This window comes from Stigmatopora argus, chromosome 10 (genome assembly GCF_051989625.1).
Source record: "Stigmatopora argus isolate UIUO_Sarg chromosome 10, RoL_Sarg_1.0, whole genome shotgun sequence".
NCBI classification, from domain to species: domain Eukaryota; kingdom Metazoa; phylum Chordata; class Actinopteri; order Syngnathiformes; family Syngnathidae; genus Stigmatopora; species Stigmatopora argus.
In genome coordinates this window covers 11778732-11805357 of record NC_135396.1, presented here as the reverse complement: position 1 = coordinate 11805357, position 26626 = coordinate 11778732, and the positions used below count along the sequence as shown (strand labels likewise).

The following is a 26626-nucleotide window of genomic DNA, read 5'->3' as shown; positions in this document are numbered from 1 at the left end:
GCCTGTTATTTTTTCAGGTTAGTTCAATTAAATGCAAATTATCTGTTTTCTTCTACTCTTTACATTTTATTTTATTTCATTACCAACACATACATGTGATAAATATATACACAGATGAAAAAAAAATATTTATTCAATATTGCATTTGTTTTATATTTTATTTTGAAGCAATACAATGATAAAATACAAAGTACAATATACTAGAGCCGTGACAGAATCAGTGTTATTAATTTATTCACGAGAACTTTTGCAGGGTAATTTTTGACATTTCATAATTCTAGGGGGGAAAAAACTTCATGCGAATTTTAAAGGTCTTGGGTAAAGGAAACAAACACTTTAGTTTTGTTTTGAAGTACTTACGGAAGTGGATTTTGTGCCGTGTACTGTCTGTCTGTTATGTTACGGTCAGTGGTTCCTCTACGCCCCTGTACTAGTAATGTTTAGTTAGGAGGAGGAGTTGAGTCCGTTTAAGTGGTATTAAAACGGTGTTGTCTGTTTCGATTGGAACCTTTTTTTGGTAAAACCAGCATTGTATTTAGATTTACTTCTCACGCATGTGATTCTTCTATTGGACGTCCGGAAGGTGTTGAAAGATTGAAGTAGAAAGTCCGAGTTTCACCTGTGGTGCAAGAGGAGCGTCTGCGCGTCGAAGTAAGTGAACTTAATTTCATTCTAAACAATTACTCCTGACTTTACTCAGTTTATCTTTCTCATTTTTGAAGTATTCGCTGCTATTGTGCTTAAGCCAACGTTGGATACATTTGTTAATCTAAATGAGGATCAAAACGGCAATGATGCAAAGCCGTCCGATTGAAGCAGATTCATTCTCATGTTCACTAACGACCAAATGTTTTTATATTGTTTGAGTGTCATACAACGTCAAAGCTTTACGGTTATTAACAAGCATTCATTAACAGGCACATATTCCAGTGACTGGATGATGTTTTTTTACTCTCTTGTAGTTGAAAAAAGCATGTATTAGAACAGGTTTGGCCACATGCGGTCCTCTAGAGCCCCTATTCAGTCTGTTCAAACCTAACCCTAACCCTAAACCTCGTTAGGTGTGGGGTTAGGTGTGGGGTTAGGTGTGGGGTTAGGCGTGGGGTTAGGTGTGGGGTTAGGTGTGGGGTTAGGTGTGGGGTTAGGTGTGGGGTTAGGTGTGGGGTTAGGTGTGGGGTTAGAGTTAGGGTTTGGCAAAGGGTTAGGGTTGGCACAGGGTTAGAGTTTTGGCATGGGTGGCCACATCTGGTCCTTTAGAGCCCCTATTCAGTCTGTCTTAGGTGTAGCTTTAGGTATAGCGTTAGAGTTAGGGTTAGGGTTGGGCGCAGGGTTAGGGTTGGCGCAGCGCTAGGGTTAGGGTTGGCGCAGCGCTAGGGTTAGGGTTGGCGCAGCGTTGGGTTTAGGGTTGGCGCAGGGTTAGGGTTTTGCAGAGGGGTGGCCACATCCGGTCCTCTAGAGCCCCTATTCAGTCTGTTTTCCATATCCCTTCTCTACCACACCTGAATCAAATGACAACTCATCAGCAAGCTCTCCAGAAGCTTCATACCGATCCTGATTATTTGATTAAACCTAACCCTAAACCTCATTAGGTGTAGGGTTAGGTGTAGCTTTAGGTATAGCGATAGCGTTAGAGTTAGGGTTTGGCGCAGGGTTAGGGTTAGGGTTGGCGCAGGGTTAGGGTTTAGCACAGGGGTGGCCACATCTGGTCCTCTAGAGCCCCTATTCAGTCTGTTTTCCATATCTTCCTCCTCTACCACACCTGAATCCAATGACAACTCATCAGCAAGCTATCCAGAAGCTTCATACCGATCCTGATTATTTGATTAACCCTAAATCTCATTAGGTTTAGGGGTAGGTGTAGCTTTAGGTATAGCGTTAGAGTTAGGGTTAAGGTTATGCGCAGGGTTTGGGTTTGTCACAGTGGTGGCCACATCCTGTCCTCTAGAGCCCCTATTCAGTCTGTTTTCCATATCTCCCTCTACCACACCTGAATAAAATGATCAGCTCATCAGCAAGCTGTCCCCTAACCGCTGCGCCTAAACCTAACTCTAAACCCCGTTAGGTGAGTTTTAATTGTAGTCAAATTTGTAATGGTTGCAGCACGGTGCCTCCCCACCACAAACTACGTACCAGTCTCTGTTGGAGTCTTTAACTGTGGAGTTAAAAATATAGCTCTGGAAAAATGTAATCATTTGTCAGACTGCAGCTCTTTGTTCTTGGCTCTGAATCTATTTTGTGCTGAATTATAGCTGTTTTAGTGTTATTGAACCTAGATGAATGATTGTCTTTTCACAAACCAGTCAAAGTATGTACATTGTACTTCTACATGTAAATCATCATAGAAACCATAATGAAGCTTTGCTTTGTAGTCTTTTTGTTGATCATACTGCATTTTTAAAGTACTACTTGTTTTTTCTGTGAAGGTGCTGTTAAAGTCAAAATGGCGTACCTGGCACTGCTGTTCCTTTGTACACTGTTGGCCCTATGCACAGGAGCATTTTCCCAAACTCTTTCTTATGGGGAACGAGGATCAGATCTCGGTATTAAGGTGTTTCAGCAAGTCGTCCTTTCCAAGCCCTTGGATAATGTGGTCCTTTCACCTCATGGAGTGGCCTCTGTTCTTGGCATGTTGCTACCGGGAGGCCATGGAGAAACCCGTAGGCAGGTCCTCCGTGCACTCCGATTCAAGAAAAATGGTACGAATATTTCTTTTGTAGGGTAAGACTTTTTGAGCTAAGTTTTTGTGAAATGCTTGGTAAGTTATGTATATGTGTCCACTATCACCTCTGCGGGTACTTTTTGAGGTACCCCTTCAGGTGATAGTTTACAATTTGTTAGATTTGACCTGACTGAGCCCCAGCATGTAGGCATTTTCTTTATAAAATAAACCAAAAAAGTGCAAAACACGGTTTAAAATACCATTTTGCTTTTGGCCAGAAAGCCAGAGTCGTTTTGGGAAGTGATGTAGCAGAAGGTAGGGTTCTTCTTGGGTTCTCACCGTTTAATTTCATGTGGCGGCCATTGCTTTTTTTCCCCCTCAAGAAATTAAATCAATCAATTTCAGTAGTTATTGATTTGTGCCAGTCTTTATCATTTATTTTTGAATACTGTGACAAAATTCTATCATTTAATTGGTGTGAAAAAAATTGTGATTGTGGCATTTGAAGACAACTTTTTAAAAATGTATATGATGGGTACAGGACCTTACAGAATGCTGAGGAAACTGCACAAGACCTTGACTGCAAAGTCCAACCAGGATGCTGTTCTCATTGCCAATGGCATATTCGGCAAAGAAGGATTCCCCATCCAACCGACCTTTGTGGCCACCAACAAAGCAAACTTCCAGGCTGAAAGCAGAAGCATGGACTTTAGTGACCCTCAAGGGGCAGCAGATAAGATCAATACCTGGGTCAGCAACAAAACCAGAGGTACATCAAGTCATGTTATTCATTTCAGCAGTCCGTATTTTTGAGATACACTTTAAAATTAATTTTACTCTGAAATGATTTTTTCCCCCTATTTGAATTAGTGCCCTGGGCTATTTTATTGGAGAACCAAGGGTTCGACATAGTCTACTCCCTGTGGGATATGCCCGGAACACCTCACCAGTGAGGCTCATAGGGGCATCCTAAACAGATGTCCATGGAAAATAAATAAATATCATTTTGGCACTGATGGTGCCCATGAAGACAAAAAGGCTTTTTACATACAATGTCTATTGTGTACTGAATCTAGCGTGTGATTAATTCAACATACCCAACAAATTATTTATATTCAAACTATATATACATAAGTTAGGTGTTTTTTTCCTCTTTAATGTGTTCCTTTTTCTTCAAATATGTAGATTTTGTTGAAATCCCATTTCTCATGAAGTCGTTTTGTTTAATATTCTTCTAGGTCACATCACAAGCCTGATCAAAGCTGATATGCTGGATTCTGCCATGGCCCGTTTGGTCATTATCAACTCTATCTACTTCAAAGGTTTATGGAAGTCACGCTTTCAGTCTGAAAACACCAAGATGAGACCATTTACTGGTGGCAATGGCAATGTATTTAAAGTTCCTATGATGTCCCAGCTATCAATCTTCAACATTAGTAAGTCAATTTCTGTCTAAATCAGTTGGTTTTCTGTTTTTTGCTTTTTTTTCACAGCACACAGTACACAACATGAATGTTTTCAAACTGAATATTTGACATCATTTCACTAACAGAAACCACACTTCAGTTATCATTCTGAAAGAAGTACTCTTTGAAATTCCCACCATTTTTGTCTGGATATAAATGTTTCACCTTCTACTTAGTTTACTGAACAAGTTCACTAATTATACTCCACATTCCAAAACAGCATCTGGACCATAGTTGTTGTTTTTTTTCTTTTATCTTGCGATCCAGACTGATTGCATCATTTTAATTCAGACTTGGTTTTGTTTCTTCTTGTCACAGACATTTCTGACAATGTTTTAGAAGCAGTCATCCTCCAAAATAGCCAAAAAAACAACCTTTGGATTGTAGGATGCCACTAACTTCTGAATTTTTGTGTGCCCTTTTTTCCCCCCAAAACTTGCTTTCCCCAGGCATAGCCACTACTCCGCAAGGGGTGACGTATAAGGTGATCGAGCTGCCCTATCACGGCAACACTATCAGCATGTTGATTATTCTACCTACTGAGGTGGACGTGCCTCTGTCCTATGTCATCCCCCATATTAACTCTGCTACGGTGCAGAGTTGGAACAATTTAATGCACATGCGCAAAGTACACCTTCTTTTTCCCAAGTAAGATTCACCATCACGCTCAAGCCACAGTTATATGCTCCTCTGAATGACGATTTGTGGATGCTTGTGTATGTCTCAAGGTTCACTGCTAATGTTGAGGTGGATTTAAAGGCTCCCTTGACAGCGCTGGGTATAACAGACATGTTCAGTCAGGATAAAGCTGACTTCAGGCACCTGAGTAAGTGAAAGTACTGTCAAGCCCCATTTGTAATATGACGTGATGTCTTCTGTTTATATCCAGCAGGTTTAGTCGGACATGAGCAATACTTGAAAGTATGAAAAGAATGATTGTTTACTGTGGAACACTGGTTGACAAAGACCAGTCTGAATGCCAAACAAATCACATCCCCTCTCTATTTTTTTAAACACATTTAAGCCCACTACTGCCACTCTGTGGTGTAAAATAGTACATTATTGCCATTTACATTTTTTAAGCATTTAAACTTACAAAGCAACCCTTTTCATCCATGTTATTCAACGAAAAATTAAATAAATATACACTGTTTTATTCAGCAAAATCTTTACTTACATTTTGTATTTCTGTTCATTGTATTAATTAGCGTGTGCATTCTACCTTAGGTTCAGAGCCTGTATATGTGACGAAAGCTCTCCAGAAAGCCAAAATTGTGGTGAATGAAGATGGCACAAAAGCAGCAGCTGCCACTGGTGAGTGTTTTGGGGATATTGATTTTCTTTTTTACTTGATCTTTATTCAATATATGGTATTATTCTAATGCTGTTTTTTCCCGTTACGTTCAGCCGCAATTCTGATGGCTCGGTCCTCTCCACCTTGGGTTTCAGTGGACAGACCATTCCTCTTCCTTATTCGACATAATCCAACTGGTAATAAACTAATTTTACCTCCTTCACGTCTACTGCGTTGCAATAAAAGTGCTCATTTATATAATAAGCAAAATTCATTGTCTTAGCCTTATTTATTTTTGTTCTATTCCTCAAAGCAGCCTTGTATATTATGATCCTTTTCATTTGTCCACAGGCACACTCCTCTTCATGGGCCAAATCAACCAACCCTAAAGTCAGTGTCCACTGTTTAAACTTAGTTGTAATAGTGGAAACATGGGAATTGATTGTTGGCATGCATGCACACAGATGATCATATATTCTGCTGTAGATAGAATTTGTTTTAATGCATTTATAGTCATGAGGGGCAAACTATTACTCCACACTTGTTTCTTCAATTTACTTTTCATTGTTTATGCCTGGTATGACTAATGGTACATTTGTTTAGAAAAATGCAATTATCTTGAGGGAAAAAATAGGTATTTTTTCATGTTTTTCTTGATTATAACCGAAATCATTTAAGTTTTTAAGTCAATTGCCATGGCATTGTACTGATAAAAAATGCCTCTGAGCATTTTTGTTAATCACATAATTTATCAGAATCAGATCTCAAAATTGGACAAGAAATTGAAGGAAACTGGTTTAATAACTCTTGCATGACAGTATGTCATTCTCTTTTTTCAGCTTTTTATTTTTTTTAACATATTTTTTACATCGTATTTGGTTTTTAAGGGGCTTTGAATGTCATTTGTGTATTTTATCAACTCTGGAGTAGCATACCATGTTTACTTATCATTTGTATTTTCTGACCTTCACCCTTTATGTCCACATTAATATCACTCCAGTTGTTCTTAAGTTATGACAACGCACGTCCAATCTCGGTCTTTCAGATATTTTAATAAGATTGTTTTCCACTGCGAATTAACGTTTGTGTTGTTATTCTGACTTGATTTGAGAGCAATAAAACTCATTTAAAAGCTCACTTCACAAAGATTTTTAATTGCATTGCACCGTATATCTGGGATTTTAAGAGTTATTTCTTTCACTAAAGAAAATGGGACCTATCCTTTTGAATGTGAAGACTCAGTGGTTCAGAAATGTCTTTTTTTTTCTTTATTTATTGATTATTAATCAGCCCTTTTTTTTTTCTGTGGCAGTAACAATGACTGAATCAGTGTTCCAGGTTTTTGATAGTAGTACAACAAAGACATTGTGTGCCATTTAATTCAGTTGAAAGTCAGTTACTGCATACTGCATTTGTTTTATTGTTTGTATTAGGGCCTGAAATCTCAAAACAAGGTATACAGTTTATGTATGCAAATTCAAACAACAACATATCAGCTTAATTTCAACTATTTTTGAATTTTTTTTTTTTTTTACATTACTCTCCAAATTCTGGTGCTTTAATTCTCTATAAGGCGGCCTGGGGGCTCATATTTCTGGGGTCCTGGGTTCAAATCCAGGGTGGGTTCCTGTGTGGAATTTGCATGTCTTTCTTGGGCCTGTGTGGGTTTTCTCCAGGTACTCCGGTTTCCACCCACATTCCCAAAACATGCATGGTAGGCTGGTTGGACACTCTAAATTGACCCTAGGTATGATTGTATGTGTGAATGGTCGTCCGGCTCTTTCCCGAATTCAGGTGGGATAGGCTCCTGCACCCCCTGCGACCCTTGTGAGGGTAAGCAGTTTAGAAAAAAAGAAATGAATGAATAATTATCTATAGTGGAAGCTCAAAACCCATCCTCTGCTTTTTTTATTTTGTAGAGGCCCTTTCATTCATTGCAAAAAAGGCTTCCATTTGTCCTGATCATAAACTATTTTTATCGCCAACTTTTTTCTCTGCGCATGCTTTGTCGTCATTACGGTACAGCAGCTCACTGTCAGCTGATCCTCCTGGACGGGGCGCGGAGGAGAATTAGCAGCAGGAAAACATTGTTGCTGCCTGGTTAAACCATGGCTGCGGAGATCCATTCGAGGCCTCAGAGCGCCAGGCCGGTTCTTCTGAATAAAATCGAGGGTTTCGGAGACACTGTCACGTCTGCCGTTTTAATCCCGAAGGAAGATGGAGTGATCACTATCGGCGAAGACAGGTGAGTTTTCCCCAACATAGCTAAGGCTAATATTAGCTTTACTGGAGTAGCTTGCTTGCAGCTTTGTTATATTTTCTGTTCACTAGTTCATTATTTTTCGTACATATCCTTTTGTAGGAAGGATGGCAGAATGCAAGGCATGCAAAACGAAATAAAAACAATCGGAAAATAACTGGTTTACTTTGGGAAATATGGACATACAAGTATTCTGCTATTCTAATGTGTTGAACGCTCTCTGGCAAATAAGCCTTTTCTTTTTCTTGTGTAGCTGTCCAAAGCATCAACTTGAATGTGTAAAATGATGAATCATTCAATATTATATCGGTGTATATGTGTGCTACGGTGTCTAACGGTACACTTGTTGCAGAACATCCAAGAAACCAAGAGAATATCAGCCAAAGGCTATGTCCTGTGATCGTCAAAACTTTGGCTTAAACAGTTGTCTTTTCATCATCTATGAAAAAGTGTTGCCAGATGGTTGTATGCTTTCTGTGAAACTTTCAACAGCTGGTCACTGTATTTCTCGTCCAGTAAGATGAGCTACAAACTGCATCGCCAGGGAATGGGATCATAGCAATTTCACATAAATTAGAGCACTTTTCATCAAAAAATATAATTCTGAAACAGAAGGCATGGATCAATCCCACCCTTGCCTGCATTAAAGTCAGGCGAGTGAACCACTATCACATCAGGTAGCCCATCCGAACAGATACTTTCCAAATGTTCTCATACACAAAGAGAACAATGTGGGGGTTTCATTCCAGTTATTTCCGACTGTGATCTTAACATCAAAGTCTTCTTTGATAGCTGTTCTTTATGATGTTACTAAATGCTTTAATTGTCAAAGAGCTCCCAGGTTAATCAAGCATCAGTTCACTTTTTTTTTCATTTTGTTGGCAGAGACACTCCCTTATGATTGTTTATATCAGGGGTGTCAGACTCGGGTTAGTTTGCGGCCGCGTTAACGTCAACTCGATTTCATGTGGGTCGGACCATTTTAGATATAATATTTAGATTTTTTAAATAAATGGATTAAAAGAACTGGATTAAAAGCCCTGAATATTCAGTTTTTTATAGATCTAAAACAATGTTTATTTTAGCTTTTTTTAAATATATTTTTAGATTTTACAAAACAGAAAAAAATGATTAAACAATTACAATTATTGATTTAAAAGGGGGAAAATCAGGAAATTTAATATACATCTATACTCTTAATTTTATTTTGATCCTGAAACATAAGTTGGCACTCATGATTTACTTTCCCGGGCCACACAAAATGATGCGGTGGGCCAGATTTGGCCCCCGGGCTGCCACTTTGACACACGTTGTTTATATCATGGTTCTCCAAACCACTGTGGGTCCTGGTTTTTATTTCAGCAAAGCCAGTTTAACCCATAAGGTTTCTGCTAAAACAAGTAACATCAACTGATTACACTTGTAAAATACTAGATTGGTGAAAATCGTGTTTCTTGTTGCGTTGGAATAAAATCTTGCATCATATGATATGCAATATTCTGGAGACCCCTGCTTCATATCATATCATGGCACACTTGGAAAAATTGCAAAACAATAATTCAAAATATGCATTAAATTGCATTTTCTTTTGCACATTTTCTCTAAATGCACCCAAAAATTCATCCATTGGGATTCAAACCCAATTAGTGTGGCAAAGAAGTGTAATTATCTCTTGCCTCTACTGTAAACTGACACCTACAAACTTAACTGAACTTTGCAGCTGTGCTCACATTGACAAGCCAAATTCCTTGTGGATTCAAATTTTATGGTCAGACAAGACAATGATTGTGCCATTTTAGTGGATAGTGGCTTTAAATCTAAAAATTATGGATATATTGATGAGCTTAAGTGAATCATTGATTTAAGAATATTGGCAAGCATGGTGATTGTGGCAAGGTAGCATCATTGACCCGTGCCTAAACGGTGTCATATGGTGTTCTGGACAAAAGGGAATGGAATAATGGAGAGGGAAACTTTTTCCATTTCCTCATTTGGAAAGATTTGGCATTGTTTTTTTAATTGGTTTTTAGTTGATGTATTATTTTTGATGATTATTTTCTTTTCCTGATTAAAAATGTTATTTCTCTCAAACTTTCCTGATGTTTTTTGTTTCACTAAAATAAGGTACTTAACCAATGTTGACCTTTTAAAACAAACGATCATAAAACAGAAGGGACCATAATTATTCACTGCTCTGATAATTTTATTTACAGAACCATCCGGGTTTGGCTGAAGAGAGACAGCGGTCAGTACTGGCCAAGTATATACCACACTGTCTCCTGTAAGTAAGACTGTACCATACACTGTGGTTTTTGAAAATTCCATCCATTCTATACACACTCCTTAGTACAAAATAATCTGCTAATTGTGAACATTTCCATGTCGTTTCATGTCTCAGCTCCTTGCTCGTGTGTGTCATATCATCATGACAGCAGACGCATTTTCATTGGACAAGATAATGGAGCGGTTGTGGTGAGTAGAACAACCATAGAAACAAATGACCCCATATCAGGGTCAGTTTCAATCTACTCTTTAGGTTGTTCAAACTTGGCTTCTTTTCATTATAAAAGTGGCTTGTACAGTCAAAATGGCTAATGCCTTTAAGGGTGGGTTAGTTATTTGCTTTGAAACATGTTTTTGTTTGCTTGCCCCCAAGGAGTTTCTTATCTCTGAAGATTTCAACAAGATGGACCATGTAAAAACATATCCAGGTAAGACACGAGTTAATGAAACAATGTAAAATACGTTGGGACAAGAAGTGCTGAGGTGCAGTGTCAATGCGGATTAAAAAATTAAAAACTATTTTCTTGCCTTAATCTTTAGTCCAACAATTGTGACGTTTGTTGCATTATGATTATGTGTGGGTCCGATGACATTGGTTCATATTAGATCGGCAAAAGTAGACATTTTGATTTTATATGATGCCAATTACTGTTTTTTTTATCCCAATAAAACATGGAACTATAAAATATTGGCATGTTTGGTACGGTGCGCAAGATCCTGTGTGTTGTATGTTATCCTAACAATTGTGATAATGACGTGCACTTTATTTATTACACTAAATGTTGATTTAGCGATACAAAGGAATTGATATGCCCACCATTAATTCAGACTGTACTCTCATCGTATATTCACTTATTGTAAATTCATATATTAATTATGCTTGATTTGGATTTAAAAGGGGGAGGGGACATCAGTGACATCTCACACTTGTGGGGGGAAAAAACTGTTGTGCACTGTGACATAACTGGATTACTTATTTAACTGACAACATCAACAACATGCTAGAGCATCACCATTTCTTCACATGCACTTAGACATTCTAACTGGAATTTCTGCATTTGCAGTTACAGTTTTGTTCAAGATGATGTAAAAACAATGCGCCATAGGCTAAAATTAATTCCTACCAGCTTGATTACACTTCTGCTAACATGCCCAGGGCCTTTGATAGCTCAAATTGAGGCAGAAGCGATATGTACTATTATGCTTATTTGCATGCATGAGGATACTCTGGCTTCCCATCTTTAAACAAAAAAATTCAGTGACTTTATTCTGCTCTTCAACTTAGCCCCTTGTATTACCATATGAGATGGCAATGAAAATAATGTTGTTGTGACACTATTCAGTCTACTCAGTGGAAAATGATGCCGTCATGGCTAACAGCCAGCCTGTCGTAATATACCACTGGAATCTGCTCTAGACTACTTGGGAGAGAAATTCAACAGGAGAGAAAGCTCCATGGTTTGACACACACCCACAGTGGTCTGTGGATTTTTAAGTGTAAGACATGATGGACATGTGATCAGTAAGAATAGAAAGTGAATTGAATTCAAATTTTGCAGAAAGACTAGCAATAAAAAGCCCAAACCACCAAAAATTGGAACATGTCACTCGTCAGGGAGTGGTGATGTGGCGTGCTTTGTGTTTGCGCTCCTCTCACTGCTAGTATTGTGAGTTTCCGTGTTATGCAATCGCAATATTTGTCAAAAAAATCGCCATTAGCTTTTTGTGTCAAGATTGTGATGCCCTACCACCCACAGTTATTGAGTATTTCAATATGTATGTGCTTTCATGGTTTGCCTCTTGCTGACATAACATGACATCTGTGTGTCTCAACATGTTTTCTAGCTCACCAGAACCGTGTCTCAGATATGGTGTTTACCCTGGAGAGCGAGTGGGTCGTGAGTACTGGCCATGACAAGAGTGTTAGCTGGATGTGCACTCAGAGTGGCAGCATGCTGGGGAGACACTATTTCACTTCATGGGCCTCTTGCCTACAGTATCCCTTTTTGACCTCTTATTAGTTGAATACATCAGCATTTTTTGTGTGGTTCGAAACCATAATTCCCTGCCCAGATATGATCATGAGACTCAGCATGCCTTTGTTGGTGATTACTCAGGGCAGATCACACTGCTGAAGCTGGAGAAGCAGACATACTCCATTATCACTACACTGAAAGGCCATGAAGGTATTTTACACAAAAAAACACATTAGTATAAGTACCTGTGTGTTTTTCTTTATTTGTGAGATTTTTTAACTGTTTAATTAATTGTTCTGGTGTTTGTTTTTATTTTAACCTGTAATTAGCGCATCTCCGAACAAACTGAACTAGTAATCGTCACATTGATCATCGGTTGACTTTTTATGCGCATCATTTTTTTTATTATCTAGTCCTGGGATGGCAGACAAGTTAGACATAAGCAGCAAAAAAATTAAACTGAGAATCAAAGAGCCACACCATGCAATCTATTTAAATATATACTGAGTGCAAGTGAAGTGGTAAATCAGGTGGCCATGTTTCTTTGTGATTTGAGAATAAACTGAGCTCCCTTCTTTAAGCAAATTTTAAATGTGCCCTGCTACCCCTGAGTCGATAAACTGAAAGCCCTCCAACATTTGAAATGTAGTTGGATTTTCTGCCAGCAGATGGCAGTAGTAAACTTAAGTACAGTTCAGTCCATATTCAAATGGTAATTTTTATTTATTTAAGAAATGACACAAAAGTTACCAAAGAGAAGTGCTTCCAAACCATTAGATGAGTCATGGCAACCATTTTATATTTCTCAAAAAAATCTCTTGGCACGCCAACAACGTTACAAAAAGCATCAATACTGAAATGATAATGATCTTGTCTCTTTACCACAAGTTGACTTACTTGCTGTGAAAAAACAACACTCATATACTTGCAGGAACCATTACTTCAGCCATTTTTATAAATGTTAATAAGTGTAGCTGGCACTTCTGTTGTATATGTAACAATTTTTAATACTTCTGTAGTTCTGCTTGTCACTATAACAGATTCATTTGTAGTTAATATATTATTTTTTTGTATAAATTCATTGACATTCGGTAATGTTCTGTGGCACAAAATGAGCTTTCATGGTAGACTACGGCATTCTTTCTGGGAATCTCAGGCATAAAGGCTAGTAAATTACAATATATAATGGCCAAAAGAAATTGCTCTTTTTGCTGTCACCATCACATGCAACAAGAGATCTTTCCTTGCTGTTGATTTCTGCAGGTAGTGTAGGAGCCTTGTGTTGGGACCCCGTTCAAAGACTGCTATTCTCAGGGGCCTCAGATCACAGTGTCATCATGTGGGACATAGGAGGACGCAAAGGACGAACTTTATTGTTGCAAGGACATCAGTAAGTCCAGCGGGCTTATCTGTTTATTTGTTTGAACTTTTATTACGTGTTAACCAGTGAGTTTTTTTCTTTTTTAAAGATGTTAATAGACTGTGTCTGTGTTAATGTGATACCCCCGGACTTTCTTGTCAAACTTAGGTCTCAAGGAGATTCACCAACAGCTGACTATATAGTCTTTATCCCCACGTTCCTTTTCCCATCTTGATTTGAGAATTTCAAAATACTGTTTCCATGTTTCCAAATTCTTTTCTAGTGTTATGGGTATTCACTAGCATTTTTGAAGTCACCAAAGTTTGCAAAAAATTCTGTACAATAACTGAGTAATACTTACATGCCTGGTAATGAAATGGTATTTTATAATGTGAAGTGTACACCTTTCTGTAATCTTCCTGCCCCAGCGAGCGTGTCCAGTCACTGCTCTACCTCCAATTGACCAAGCAGTTGGTGTCGTGCTCAGCTGATGGAGGAATAGCAGTGTGGAACATGGACACGAAGAGAGAAGAGGTTTGTATGAATATTATGTATGTGTGTGTGTGTGTGTGTGTGTGTGTGTATATATATATATATATATATATATATATATATATATATATATATATATATATATATATATATATATATATATATATATATATATTGAGATATATATATATATATATATTGATATATATTGATATATATATATATATATAGATATAGATATATATATATTGAGATATATATATAGATAGATATCTATATCTCTATATATATATCTATATCTATCTATCTATATATATATCTATCTATATATATATATATATATATATATATATATATATATATATATATATATATATATATATATATATATATATATATATATATATATATATATAAAAATAAAAGAAATGATCTGGGAGTAATTGGTTGTTGTGTATGACCACATGGAATTCACTGATAATGTGCTCCTGAGCATGAAATCCAAATTGCTCATTTTTTGACTCTGACGCACGCACTAGAAAAGGTGTCCTCTTTATGGGTTGGAATGAAATCAGCACCCACTGCGGCCTTTTTGTGGAATAGTTTGCCCACCCCTGTACTAGATGGAGCTGCATCAAAGGGAATATCAGATCTTGAGTCCCCAATATCGATTCATATATAAGGCGCACTGTTGACTTTTGAGAAAAGTGAAGGCTTTTAGGTGTGCCTTATGGTGCAGAAAATTCAGATTTGCAAGTTACATGTTTTTAGGCATTTATTTTCCGAACGTAGTAATAAGCAAAATTTGATTTTTTTTTCCAGGCACCTCAGTGGTTGGAAAGTGATTCCTGCCAGAAGTGTGAGCAACCTTTCTTTTGGAACGTCAAGCAGATGTGGGACACGAAAACCCTGGGGCTCAGACAGGTACGTAATAGCTTTGTGCCACCAGGAAATTGTTCTTGCACTTATTGCATTGTTGGTTTTACTGTCATTAATGTGAATGTGTGTTCCAGCACCATTGTAGAAAATGCGGCGAAGCTGTTTGTGGTAGATGTAGTTCAAAACGCTCTACATTCCCACTCATGGGCTTTGAATTTCCAGTGCGGGTGTGTGACCCCTGTTTTGACTCTATCAAGGAAGAAGAGTAAGTTAAGGTCTATCTATTTTTCCACTTTTCTGAGAAGACGAAAACTGATCAACTGCATTTGTTTGTGTGCTTCACAGTCGAATCCCATTGGCCACGTTTCATGAGGGGAAACACAACATTGCTCACATGGACATGGATCGATCTAGAGGCCTGATGGTCACCTGTGGAAGTGATCGCATTGTCAAGGTTTAAAAGAGTTATTTTCTATCCAGCAGTTTTTGTATTTGATCCCCGCTTTGAAACAAAGGTATAAAATTGTATGCAGAATAGGATTGTACAGATTTATTGTGAAGTCCTTTTCAATGAGCATATTAAATATTTGATAATGTTATGAAGTTCAAAACCTATCACTATTTTGGAATGTATATTTTCTTATTAGGGATTTATTAAGGATTTAAAACTGAAAGAAACCGTAATAATGATCTGTTAAAAACCTTTCAACCTATTTCCACTTAAATATAAATAATTGCAGACTGGCAGTATTAGTGTTGCCAGATTGAGCAATCTGCTCAATCCAAATTGATCTGTATGCACATGCATAGCCACTTTTATTGGTTTGATAGGTACGTCTGCATTTGCAAAGGAAAATGCAGTCTTTTTTTAATGATAATTTTATTTTGGACCCACGCATGTTTCATTTGCAACACTTTTTAAAATATATTTTTATATATTTAAATAAAACTTTTATTTATTAGCTATGGTATGATTGTACCTTCAAAGACAATGCATTATTATAGACAGTTGTGCAGTTATAGACAGGATGACATTAAAACTACTCAAACTTGACCTGAGGGATCTTATCATAAAGGCTGGCTTCATTTCTTTTTCTCATTGGACAATGCCCTGAACGCACTTGTCAAATTAGACGGCTTTAAAGTTAGATATAATATCGTGCTAGGTGATAATTCCAGCATTTTTGGAGACTCGTGATGTCTTTTGTTTTCCTCCTGTGCATTGTGCTTTACTTTTGTTCAGCATATTGCAGACAGTGTTTCTCTACATGTGTGCCATTTTTTAAAACAGTGCTCTCAAGAGCCACAAAAAAGATCAGATATGACAAAAAACTCAGTTATGTGCCTCAAGACCTGGAGTCTGAACCTTATTGTTCCCCTTTGTCTACTGCAAAAGTTTTTTTTCTATGTTATGATATGAGTTACTAGCAGCAGTGATGTGAAAACTTAAGAATCAGGTTAGAACGAGATTTTTCTGACTTGTCACCTTTAATTTTTTTGTTTGTGTCTTCAGATCTGGGACATGACGCAGGTGGTTGGCTGTAGCCTAGCAACAGGCTTCTCTCCACGCTGATTGGCTTAGTCAGTCTTCTGGTGTCATGGAAACCCCCCTGTACAGTGCATCATCGCCATCATGCTTAGACTCTGCAGCTTCTTGAGGGGGGGGGTGCACATGTGCGAGTGTGAGTGAGTGCTGGTAGTGTAACTCTCCATGTTCTTTTTTTTTTTTGCTTGATCTTTATAATGGTCCATTCCACTACTTCCGATCCACATAAGTGTGCGTGAGTTTATGTGCACACCTGAACCCACAAAGAGCACTAAGCACAATGGTGTGTGTATATAAATGTGTGCATGTGCCCTGACGGGAAGAGTGTTAATATTAGTGTTTACATTTAATATTTCTGAGGTTTCTTTGAGGAAATGTTGACAATGGTCATTTTTTTTCTTCCTTGTACTGTAATATTAGGATTCACAATTCCTGACCTGCCACAACTATAAAAAAAAAACTTGCATATTTATGCAGTACAATGTCTTGCTTCATCATATGTCCAAACACCATCTGTACATATTGTTTGTTTGTGTTTAAAGAGTTGTTTGGAAATACTTTCTGATCCCGATTCAGTCCGTCCATAACCTTCTCTTTGTCTATTTTTCACCAGATGGCCTTAAATCACTCTCAGGAGGTTTTACATCAATGGGTTATTCCTTCATTTTAGGTGTCATTGTGGCCACTCTCCCAAGACAACCGTTAAAATGTGAAGCAACTATATAATGAGTGGGTTTTAAAATGGCGCTGTTGACGCAATGCAACTGTGTGATGCTGACCCACCCCTCCACGGTGTTGATCCAAAGGGGAAGCAGGGAATAGCTGGATTTGGTTGCTATAACAACTGGTCATCTTTGCAAAGTGTGACACTGTTTAGACCGACATCAAAGATGTTGTTGCCAATGTAGAGAAATTGGCTGTTGAACCCAAGTGTAGAATAGACAAATTGCACTGTGTACCTAATGTGGCACTGGTGGGGAAAGCTTAAGCCTTTAAGGGTCACCTATAAAATAAGTTGAGTTAAATTGGATTTGTGCCACAAATGCACAGAATTTTGTGTCACACTAAATAATGCATGCAAACCTTATTCCTGGCTGTATTAGGGCTGCTTAAGTCCCTCCAAAAGTCTAAAAGACAGAAAGACATCATGAATTTATATAGTTGCCTTATTTGATTCTGAGATGGTGAATACTATATATTCCTTCTCACATTCCAGTTTTTGATGTAGTCTATGTTCCTATTTGTAGTAAAGTATTTATCATCTGTGTAAAAGGTTGTTTGCTTATGTTTTTCCCTGTAATAAATGTGGGCAAATGCATTTTAGAAAACATTCACAATTAAAATACATGGGGATCATGTTAGTGTGAATTCAGGATTGGTTTGGTAGAGGAAAAATAATTTTTAATCATTCAAATGTAATTTCAGGCTGCACAGTCAGAGTGCTTAGCACATACACCTCACAGTTCTGACTTTGAAGATTCAATCCCTGGTGGGTTCCGTCCTTCCTGTGTGGAGTTGTATGCTCTCCATGTGCCTGTGTGGGGTTTGTTCGGCTACTCCTGTTTCCTACCATACTCCAAAAATGTGTGGTAGGTTGATTGAAAACTCCAAATTGCCCATAGATACGAGTGTGAGTATGAATGGTTGTATTTATCCTCGTGCCCTGCGATTGACAACTGCCCAAATTTGGCTGGGAAAAGCTACAGCACCCCCTGACCCATGTGATGATAAGCGGAGTGAAATATATGAGTAAAAATTTAATTTCCACTAACTCAATAGGTTGTGTAAGAAAGTTACAAATTAATTTGTCATTCATTACAAAAATCCATTTTGGGTTGTAAACCTTACAATTAAATTCAATGTAACATAGTTTATCAGACTACAATGTTTTACTGGCTTTTCCTGAGCTCTTTTTTAAACATTTGGTTTGGATTGTTAAGAAACTTAAATAAAAAAAAACCCTGGACCAACTTTTTTCATATCATATCTCACTTTCCACCCTAATTAAAGGCATTTTTCAATTCAATTCTGTCCTTCAAATGTTGACCATTTCGCCATTTGAGCACTGGATTGAAGCGAGTGACACTCGATTAGATTTTTTTTTAACTTCCTCCCATTAAAATAAATATCTAATTAAAAAAAGCAAGGTTTTTTGGATTCATAATAAAGGTGAACCCCTGTTCAACATTGATCCCTCATTAGATAATCAACAATTGTTCTACTTGGTTGTTTAATGTCGCACTCGTTATTTAAAAAAAAAAAAATTATGTTCCGTTAAAGTTGCCAAATATGCTTCTTTCTGTAACAGGCCAACCTCCTGCGTTCATTCTACCAACCTACTGTGACTAATATAGTGCAACTAAAATTTAAAAATAGACTCCGACCTTAAAATAGCAAATACTTTTGCCTTTTTCTCTCAGTGTCTTATCATTTGTTAACTTGTACTATTTTTACAAGTGCATGCGCTTACTAAAGATCAACAACATTTTGCTCTACCAAAATTCACATCAGCCACATGGTTTCTGAGTAGATTGATGAAGAGTTAAAAATAAATTGCATGTGTAATGGACGCTTTTTGCTTTTAGTTGTGTGCTTAAGAGAGCATCTCTCACATTCACAATGGTGATGATGTCCAATTCCTAATGGTTGTTTGTGTTTATGGCACCAAAAGGAGCACTTAGTACACATCATATGAAGTGATTCATGTCTTGGTTAGATCATCAAATGCTAGTGAGTACAATGGCCTTGATGTTTCTCAAGTGGCAACTGTATTGTATCACATGACATAACCCCTGCATTCATTTCAATGGATTTCAGTGAGATTCTATCTCTTTACTCGTTGCATTTCAAAATTATTATTATGATGAATACAATGAGAACTTTGATTTTGGCCAATCCTGTTTCAGAGACATCAATTATTGCTTGATATTAAAGATTTTACAATGTTTTTTTAGTCTTTATTGAGACTCAAAGAGAAACTACTGTATTTTTTTCTCAATTTTTGCCATTTAATTTGTCAATGCATTTGCACATCTTAGTAATGACATTAAAGCAGCTTGTTTTAAAAGGCACAGGGTGGACATTATGTATAAATACGTATATTGACTGCACATTGCTTCGGTGTTTTTCATTTAAAGGACAAAGAGACCACTTAAACTCCATCTTCACTTCAAGCTGCTACACAGCAAAACAACAAACAAGATACAGTTCTATTAGTTACACACATCAACCATAGACACAAGAAGGCTGAGACTTTGGTCAGACCAGATTCCCATCTGAATGACTACTTTCAGAAAGTCCCAATAAGAATATATAATGTGTAGGAGACTATTCTATTGCTCTCTAAAAATCGAAGTTATTGAAAATATAAAACAGTCAATCAGTAATGTCAAGACACAAAAGCAAAGCCTTGTGTGTTAATACATAAAGAAAAGCCAATTTATGTTTAATCTGGCTCAAAAAGACATCTTGAGAGGTGGACCTTCCCTTTCGGTCTTTATGCGTCCAAGTAGCACTCGTGTTACTAGTACTAAAGGTGCAATAATGCCCTCAATGTGGCTGGAACATCTTGGCCAAGTCATCCAATGTGGAGATCAGCTTCTGCTCCTCCAAGGGGGAACTGTGGGTCCAGGCCAGAGGCAGGTGGGTGGCCACCATCCTACGGTCTGTGTACAGAAAATATTTGATAAAAACTGCAAAAATATTCATTTCATCTATAGGAAGGGGGTAGAATTTACTGTTTTTGTTAAACTGCAAAGACTACTCAGTTTTTATTTGATAAATGCTGGTGTGAAACTACCATGCCCTGCCAGACCATACCACACTATTCCACTGAAAATTATAATTTTTCAATTTAATAACAAATGTGTAACATTTGTGCAAGATTAAGCCAAAACAAACAAATAAAGATATATACTTTGGCGTATTCTACATTGTACATGTTATTCATGGTACTGACAAGAAAAATAAATCTTCATTGGATTGACTAAATTTTATTTGACATATATGATGTTTATTTTGTCAATAGCAGTAAATGATCACTGCTGCTATTCCCATTTGAAACGTATCGCACGTCTAGCGCCATCAGTGATACAACTAGCGGGGTTGGAATTACTCACATCTACAATTTGAATGGAAATTTGAATGCAGATTTTATACAATTAAGTGTTGAAATAATCCAAAATATAAAAAAACTTCAATGTGACCCCCACAATCCTATTCTAGGTTGCTGACGCTACTGTGTGTGTCAGCGTGTTGTTGAGTGTTAATTAGAGGCACGGCACTTTGGCAGTAATCAAAAGCTGCTCATACTAGCTGCAATGGATACACGCCAGACAAAAACATGAGATCAATTTAGGGGTGTACAGTCACTCGCTTACCCCAACACACACAACAGCAATGCTTTAATTTTTTAGTTTAATTAATTCCATGACCATGTTAATAACTCAAATTCTATTTAAATGCAATGTTTCCAACTGAGAATGACTGAGATCCTTTATTATGATAACCCACTCACAAGAATACTACAAATTTGCAACTGGTTTTTAATCAGGAAAAGGTCAAAATATTAAATGATAACACAATTAAAGACAATGTAAAGACGAGATATTTTATACAGGATAGTGCAGTAGTTCTTTTTATTGATTATGTATTTGTTTGTTGTTTTTATTTTTGGACTTCCCTTTTTATTTATGTTTTTGACTACTTTTTATTTATTTATTTCTTATTTATTGATTATTTGCTTATTATTTATGGTAATTATTTATTGATTATTTGCTTATTATTTATGGTAATTATTTGTCTGTTTGTTTGTTGTTGTTATTTGTGCACTTCGTGGTGACACTTTAAATCTCATTATACTTGCATAATGACAACGAAAGCATTCAATTCAATTCAAGCTTGAAAAAAACTCAAGATTTGGCTAATTGCACAAGAAAAAAAACAACCTGACAGCTTTTAAATTTAAGTACACTTAATTGGGGTTACCTGAGTACCAAACCTGTTCATAAAAGTCAAAGAGAGTAAAAGTATAAACGTGTTTTGTTGTTTACCCTTATAGAAGCGGCCATTAGGGTTGGTAATGGCGGACTCAGACACAGCCAGCCACACCACAGTGTCTGCGCCCTGTTCGGGGGTCCGCAGGTTGCTCTTCATTGAGCGATGGAAGTCAGGCATGGCATTTGCTACGGCTGATAACAAACATAACAGAGCAAAAGCAAATGTGAATATGAATGTTTTATCAGGCAAATCTATTTGAAAAGATCCATCTGTGGCTCAACTGATAAGGATTCTTGGTGGAATGAGACGGTTAACAACAACCACTTCTTAAACGGAGACCACAACACAGTATACATAATTGAAGGGGTTTCTTGATGCAGTACTATATTTAATCTGGATTGATTTAATTAATAGTCCTTAAAGGTACATTATTAAATGTATTTCCCATTGAGGAATCATTCCGATTTACAATTAGGTTCAGAATGATTCAAACACCCTCCATTATATTGTTGTAATTTAAAGATTTCTTTTTTAAATCTTTCTCATAATTAGATTGAGTTAAAACTTTAAATTGAAAGTACGTAAAATTGACAATTGCACTTCTCTGTATTGCACTTGAGATTGCAATGAGATGGAAAATTGCCTCAAATTGTTTGACTGTGATGTAGTTGTTGGTGTGTACACTATCTTTAAAAAAAAAACTAAAATCCGTTCCTTCTTTATTTGTGGGCAGATTGCAATTAAATCTAGTAGGTATATTCTCGGGAGGTATAAGCATGGATCCTTGGAGCCCGATTTAGATTTTTTTGTGTGTCAAGACTGGCTAAATAATAAATAGCAGCTTTATATTTGCCTGTAGATTATGACTTACCACATTAATAGTGAAAAAAGTTTAGAAATTATTTATCTCAGTTTTATTATCTGCTTTTGTATTCACAAAAACCTGGCATTTAATCAGGCGTGCATAGGTTTAACAATGTACCAGGAGTGTCCACCCAGCCAGGATGCATAACAGAGAAATGAATGCTCGGGTGAATTTTTGCAAGCTGCTCCGTCATCACCACCTGCTGCCTCTGCGAGACACATAAAAATACAGTTTAATCTACCTGTCTTGAAGAAGGTTAGCATAATGTTATCAATTATGGTTTTACTTGTCAGATTTCCAATACTGTTCTTAACTGCTGTTGCCAAAATTTCAATTCTCTCTAGAAATAAGATGGCCAAAACATCAGACAGTTTTTATAACCAGCTCTACAAACATTGATGTACCTTATGTTGGGCGTAGACCATGGCGCCATCATAGCGACCTCTCTCAGTCTGCAAGTTTCCTATCCTGAGCTTCTGAACAAGCATTCCTCCAGATGACAGAGTGATCTGCACAAGGAAAAATGAAGTCTCAAATGTTTTAAGGACTGATCATCTGAAAGGTTCAAAATTCAAAAAGCAATTGAAACTATAGCAACTGGAGCAGACAGTGTTGATGAGAGTCAACCCTGCAGATTTAATATTAAAAGGTCTTGCACTCACCACTCTAGGATCGGCACTCTTTTCCAGCAAAGGAACGAGACTTTTGGTGAGAATGTAAACCGCTGGAAAAGAACAAGGATGAAGTTATTCATTGCAATGACAGGAGTCTCCATTCCAGTAGCTAACTAACCGAGGACATTGGTGGCAAAGCTCTTCTCGAGACCCTCAGCATTCACGTCCCGCTTATCCATGATGGCGCCTGCGTTATTAATCTAAACATGTTCAACCAGAATCAAAAGTTAGTAACATAACAAAATGTAATGATTGTTATGTTTACTCACCAGGACATTTAGGGTCTTGTACTTCCTCTTGAAGGCTTCCGCAAACTCCCAGACTTTCTTGGTCTCGGATAAATCCAGAATGTGCACATAGATCTCCTGAGGTGATATTTTGTATTAAAATTTGAGATATGGCTTTTCTGTCTATTTTTTATTTCAATCTTGGGAGGCACACAAATACTGTACTTTATTTCCAGTCTCCTTGACAAGCTCAGCCCTGGCCTCCTCAGCTTTATCCTTGTTCCTGCACACCATGTGGACTGTTCCGCCTATGAAAAGAAAAAAATTGCTGATTGATAGAAGTTACAAAGTACAACACACGATGTGCTTATACTTCTCCTAGCTATCGCCATAGCTGTGGCTTTGCCGATTCCACTGTTTGCTCCAGTTATCATGAAGGAGCGTCCCGCCAAAGAGACCTCCAGGTCCTTCTCCATAAAGCGCTTGGAAGCTGATAAGAAGGCATTCCTGTTGAGAATGAAACACATATATGAGCATATTTTACATAAGAGCTCAGTCCATCAGGACTTTAAATTCTGGACAGCAGACGTCATGTTCTTTCGATGCCAATTCACAGCATTGTACTGGTCAAAGGCGTGTCAAATCCCTGCTTGTATTGGTATTGTAAACCAATGGTCAAAAGTTTTGAGACACTTCTTCTTTCATAGGTTGAGAAAGTATCTCAAAACCTTTCACCACTTATTTTTTATGTAGTCTGTTGTCTGATCTTAATTTATTTATTTTACGTTTTTTATATTGTATTCAATTTTTTTATAATATGCTTTAACGGTAGTCGTTTTTAAAAACTGTTGATTAATCTATGAAGTGAATAATCAATATCAAAGCTTAACTCTAGTCCTCAGTAAGCCTTTTTTCAATGATAGGATAATTTTTAAATGATAAATCGAAGTCACACCGAATTCACATGAGTGCTCGGTTCGTGTTTGGTGATTTCATTCATTGCTCATTCTTCATTTTCCAAAATGACAGGGGTCAGGAGGTTGCTGGAGCCTATCCCAGTTAACAATGGGTATTGGGCGGGGGCACCCCGAATTGGTTTCCAGCCAGCCAATTGCAGGTGATTTCAGTCATTTTGTTTATTTTGCATTTATTCAAGCAGAGGTCGACCAGTTATAACCGATTGTCTTTTGTTACGTATAATTTTGCCACATTTGATTGATAAAATACCGTCACAGCTGATCATTGATATTAAAATCAAATTTTAAATGACCAATCATTAATGTCATTGATTGCACAGTTCCAGCATTTTTAGAACTTGTTGCAAGTCTCATCTTCAAAAAGAGAAAACTCGCAGAATGAATTAATAAAAAATGTTCACCAGTTTTAGCATTGAATATCTTGTCTTTTTAGTGTATTCACTTGAATATTTGTTTAAACACAACAAGCAAATCATTGTCCTCCATTTCTCAGTACATTTTCGGCAATGTACCATCTACTTTGGAATTGGGGTTTAGACATTCATCTTCTCCTTTATGCTTGAATAATTATTGAATTCATGTGTCAGTCAAAGTGGGAAAATTCAGGTCAAAAGAGGTCAGCGAGGAAAGGAGACAATGTCTTTCTCCTCTCAATTTTACTGTACACACGGGGGAGAGATTGTGCCTGGCAGCGGATGTGACAAGAAGGGTTTGATGGTGGCAGGCAACAAGATCAGGGTACAGTATGTGCATGAAAAGTGTGTGTGACGACCATTGTCTTGGAAGCTATTGTTGAGGAAGGTTGCACAAGGGCGAGTGAGACTGAGGCTAAATACCCGCTCTGTTTGCTGGTGTCATGCAGAGAGCTATCAATGAAGGAACAGAGCGGGTCACTCTGTTGGAGACGCAACAACACAGAACAAAGGGGAGAGGGGAAACAATCACCAAAGCACCTTTTCAGAAAAGCCGGCTCACTGTGTCGTAATGAGGAATGCCCATGATAGGCTGTAATTGATCAGATAAACGTAAGTATTGTACGTATCAGATAGTGAATATAAGTGTAACAATTCCTCAGTTTGACTTGATGATGAGAAATTATAAATGTGTAACTCGAGGATAATTAGCTTAGAAGAAATGCAATTTATGCAATGGAAAAATCTAGTTGCACTTGGTGTCAACTTATCTGCAATGTGTATGTTATATATCCTTTATATTAAATGTGAATTGGCGTCGATTGGGAACAGGAGAAGACATTAGTCACATCTTAGCATCTCAGAGTGTGAGTCTTTTGTAAGTGCCACAAGATTTTAATGTCCTCAAAACTTTTACAGAACTATAAAGTTATATATAATGAAGAATTTATAATTGACTGCCTGAAAAACATATATGAAAAAGTTAACTTTGGCTGTTGTCTCGTCTGTTTAATTTTGATGAGATATAAGCAAATATAAATAAAACCCCATTTTATCACTCTAAATTTTACACAATTTTTCACACTCGCGTCTCAAACTGGAAGATAGATGACAACAATTATGGCACTTATGTTCACACAGAGCTGTTGTCAATAAACTCCACATCTTGAAACAATGTACAAATAAAAACAAATAGTCATTTTGAAAGCAAATTCACATTTTTATCTAAAGAGAAAAAGAGATGAAAGCATCAATCATACCTGGTGAACTCTGTCATTCCCTTGAGGAACCAGGCTAAGTTGCGGTACAGAGACATGATTACGCTCTGACTCTGGAAGCATCAGGATGTTCTACCCCCTTTGCTCCTCTTTTTAGCTGCGTTCGTACACCACGTGGAACAGAGCAGAACAACTTACTGGGCCCTAAACACCTGTGGCCCACTAGTGGGAGGCAAAGGGAAAGCAGTGCTTTCTCACACACACACATATATATAAATGAATAAATAAATAAATAAATAAATAAATAAATATATATATATAATATATATAATATATATATATATATATATATATATATATATATATATATATATATATATATATATATATATATACATATATATATAATATATATATATATATATATATATATTATATATATATATTATATATATATTATATATATATATATATTATATATATATAAAACATACGCTTTGGCTGCCATTGACGAAAACAGACATTCAATCTATTTTAACTGAGAGGAGCCGTAAGCGATTGCTTCTATCTTAAATCCAAATTAGATAATGCGAACGACAAGAAATTATTAAAATTTTCATCAGAAAGCAGGTAGATATTCTTTATTGCAAGAAGAGTGGTATATTAGGTAAGGATGGCGCAAAATACACTCTTATTGTTCTTGGAGGCGATAATATAACACAAGTCAATTAAAAAAGTCTCTCTTTCATCTTCCTTTGGGTTGGTCCTGTTCTGTTTTTCCATCTGAACAGAATGAACACAGGTTTGAGTTTTTGTCTTTGTTATTCAGTGAGGTTGAAACGAATAAAAAGCTATTAAATCATTACATACTGTACTCAGGTAGAGAACAAGTGAATTATCTACATAAATACAGAAACTTACCTCCAACCATTGCAGAAAAATGAATTATTGTGTTTGCTATATGAAAACACATGTTCATCGGCATTACCTTTGAAGCAGGCTTTGAAAAGGGACAACATCCTCTCACCTCTTTCTCTCTC

The 26626-nt window shown here is 37.0% G+C and overlaps 3 protein-coding genes across 3 annotated transcripts; 2 read left to right on the top strand and 1 right to left on the bottom strand.

Moving 5' to 3' along the window:
* Positions 1 to 393: 393 nt before the first annotated feature.
* On the top strand, positions 394 to 6556 carry serpine2 (serpin peptidase inhibitor, clade E (nexin, plasminogen activator inhibitor type 1), member 2). Its single transcript, XM_077612201.1, has 9 exons — positions 394 to 651; positions 2424 to 2696; positions 3201 to 3428; positions 3898 to 4095; positions 4575 to 4773; positions 4854 to 4951; positions 5353 to 5439; positions 5533 to 5616; positions 5771 to 6556. The coding sequence occupies exons 2-9, from the start codon at positions 2441 to 2443 to the stop codon at positions 5806 to 5808; spliced, it is 1188 nt and encodes a 395-aa protein (XP_077468327.1). The 5' UTR covers positions 394 to 651; positions 2424 to 2440; the 3' UTR covers positions 5809 to 6556.
* Positions 6557 to 7438: 882 nt separating this feature from the next.
* Positions 7439 to 19286, top strand: wdfy1 (WD repeat and FYVE domain containing 1). The gene is made up of 12 exons (XM_077611076.1): positions 7439 to 7664; positions 9893 to 9960; positions 10078 to 10151; positions 10336 to 10390; positions 11808 to 11958; positions 12036 to 12148; positions 13202 to 13328; positions 13727 to 13832; positions 14613 to 14714; positions 14804 to 14934; positions 15015 to 15123; positions 16183 to 19286. Exons 1-12 carry the CDS (start codon positions 7528 to 7530, stop codon positions 16240 to 16242), a joined length of 1233 nt encoding a protein of 410 aa, XP_077467202.1. The 5' UTR covers positions 7439 to 7527; the 3' UTR covers positions 16243 to 19286.
* Positions 19144 to 25790, bottom strand: dhrs12la (dehydrogenase/reductase 12-like a). The gene is made up of 10 exons (XM_077611077.1): positions 25629 to 25790; positions 23353 to 23486; positions 23205 to 23287; positions 23022 to 23117; positions 22871 to 22952; positions 22741 to 22802; positions 22483 to 22587; positions 22196 to 22286; positions 21267 to 21404; positions 19144 to 19880 (listed from the first exon to the last, which is right to left on the bottom strand). The coding sequence occupies exons 1-10, from the start codon at positions 25682 to 25684 to the stop codon at positions 19765 to 19767; spliced, it is 963 nt and encodes a 320-aa protein (XP_077467203.1). The 5' UTR covers positions 25685 to 25790; the 3' UTR covers positions 19144 to 19764.
* Between the last annotated feature and the right edge of the window lie 836 nt (positions 25791 to 26626).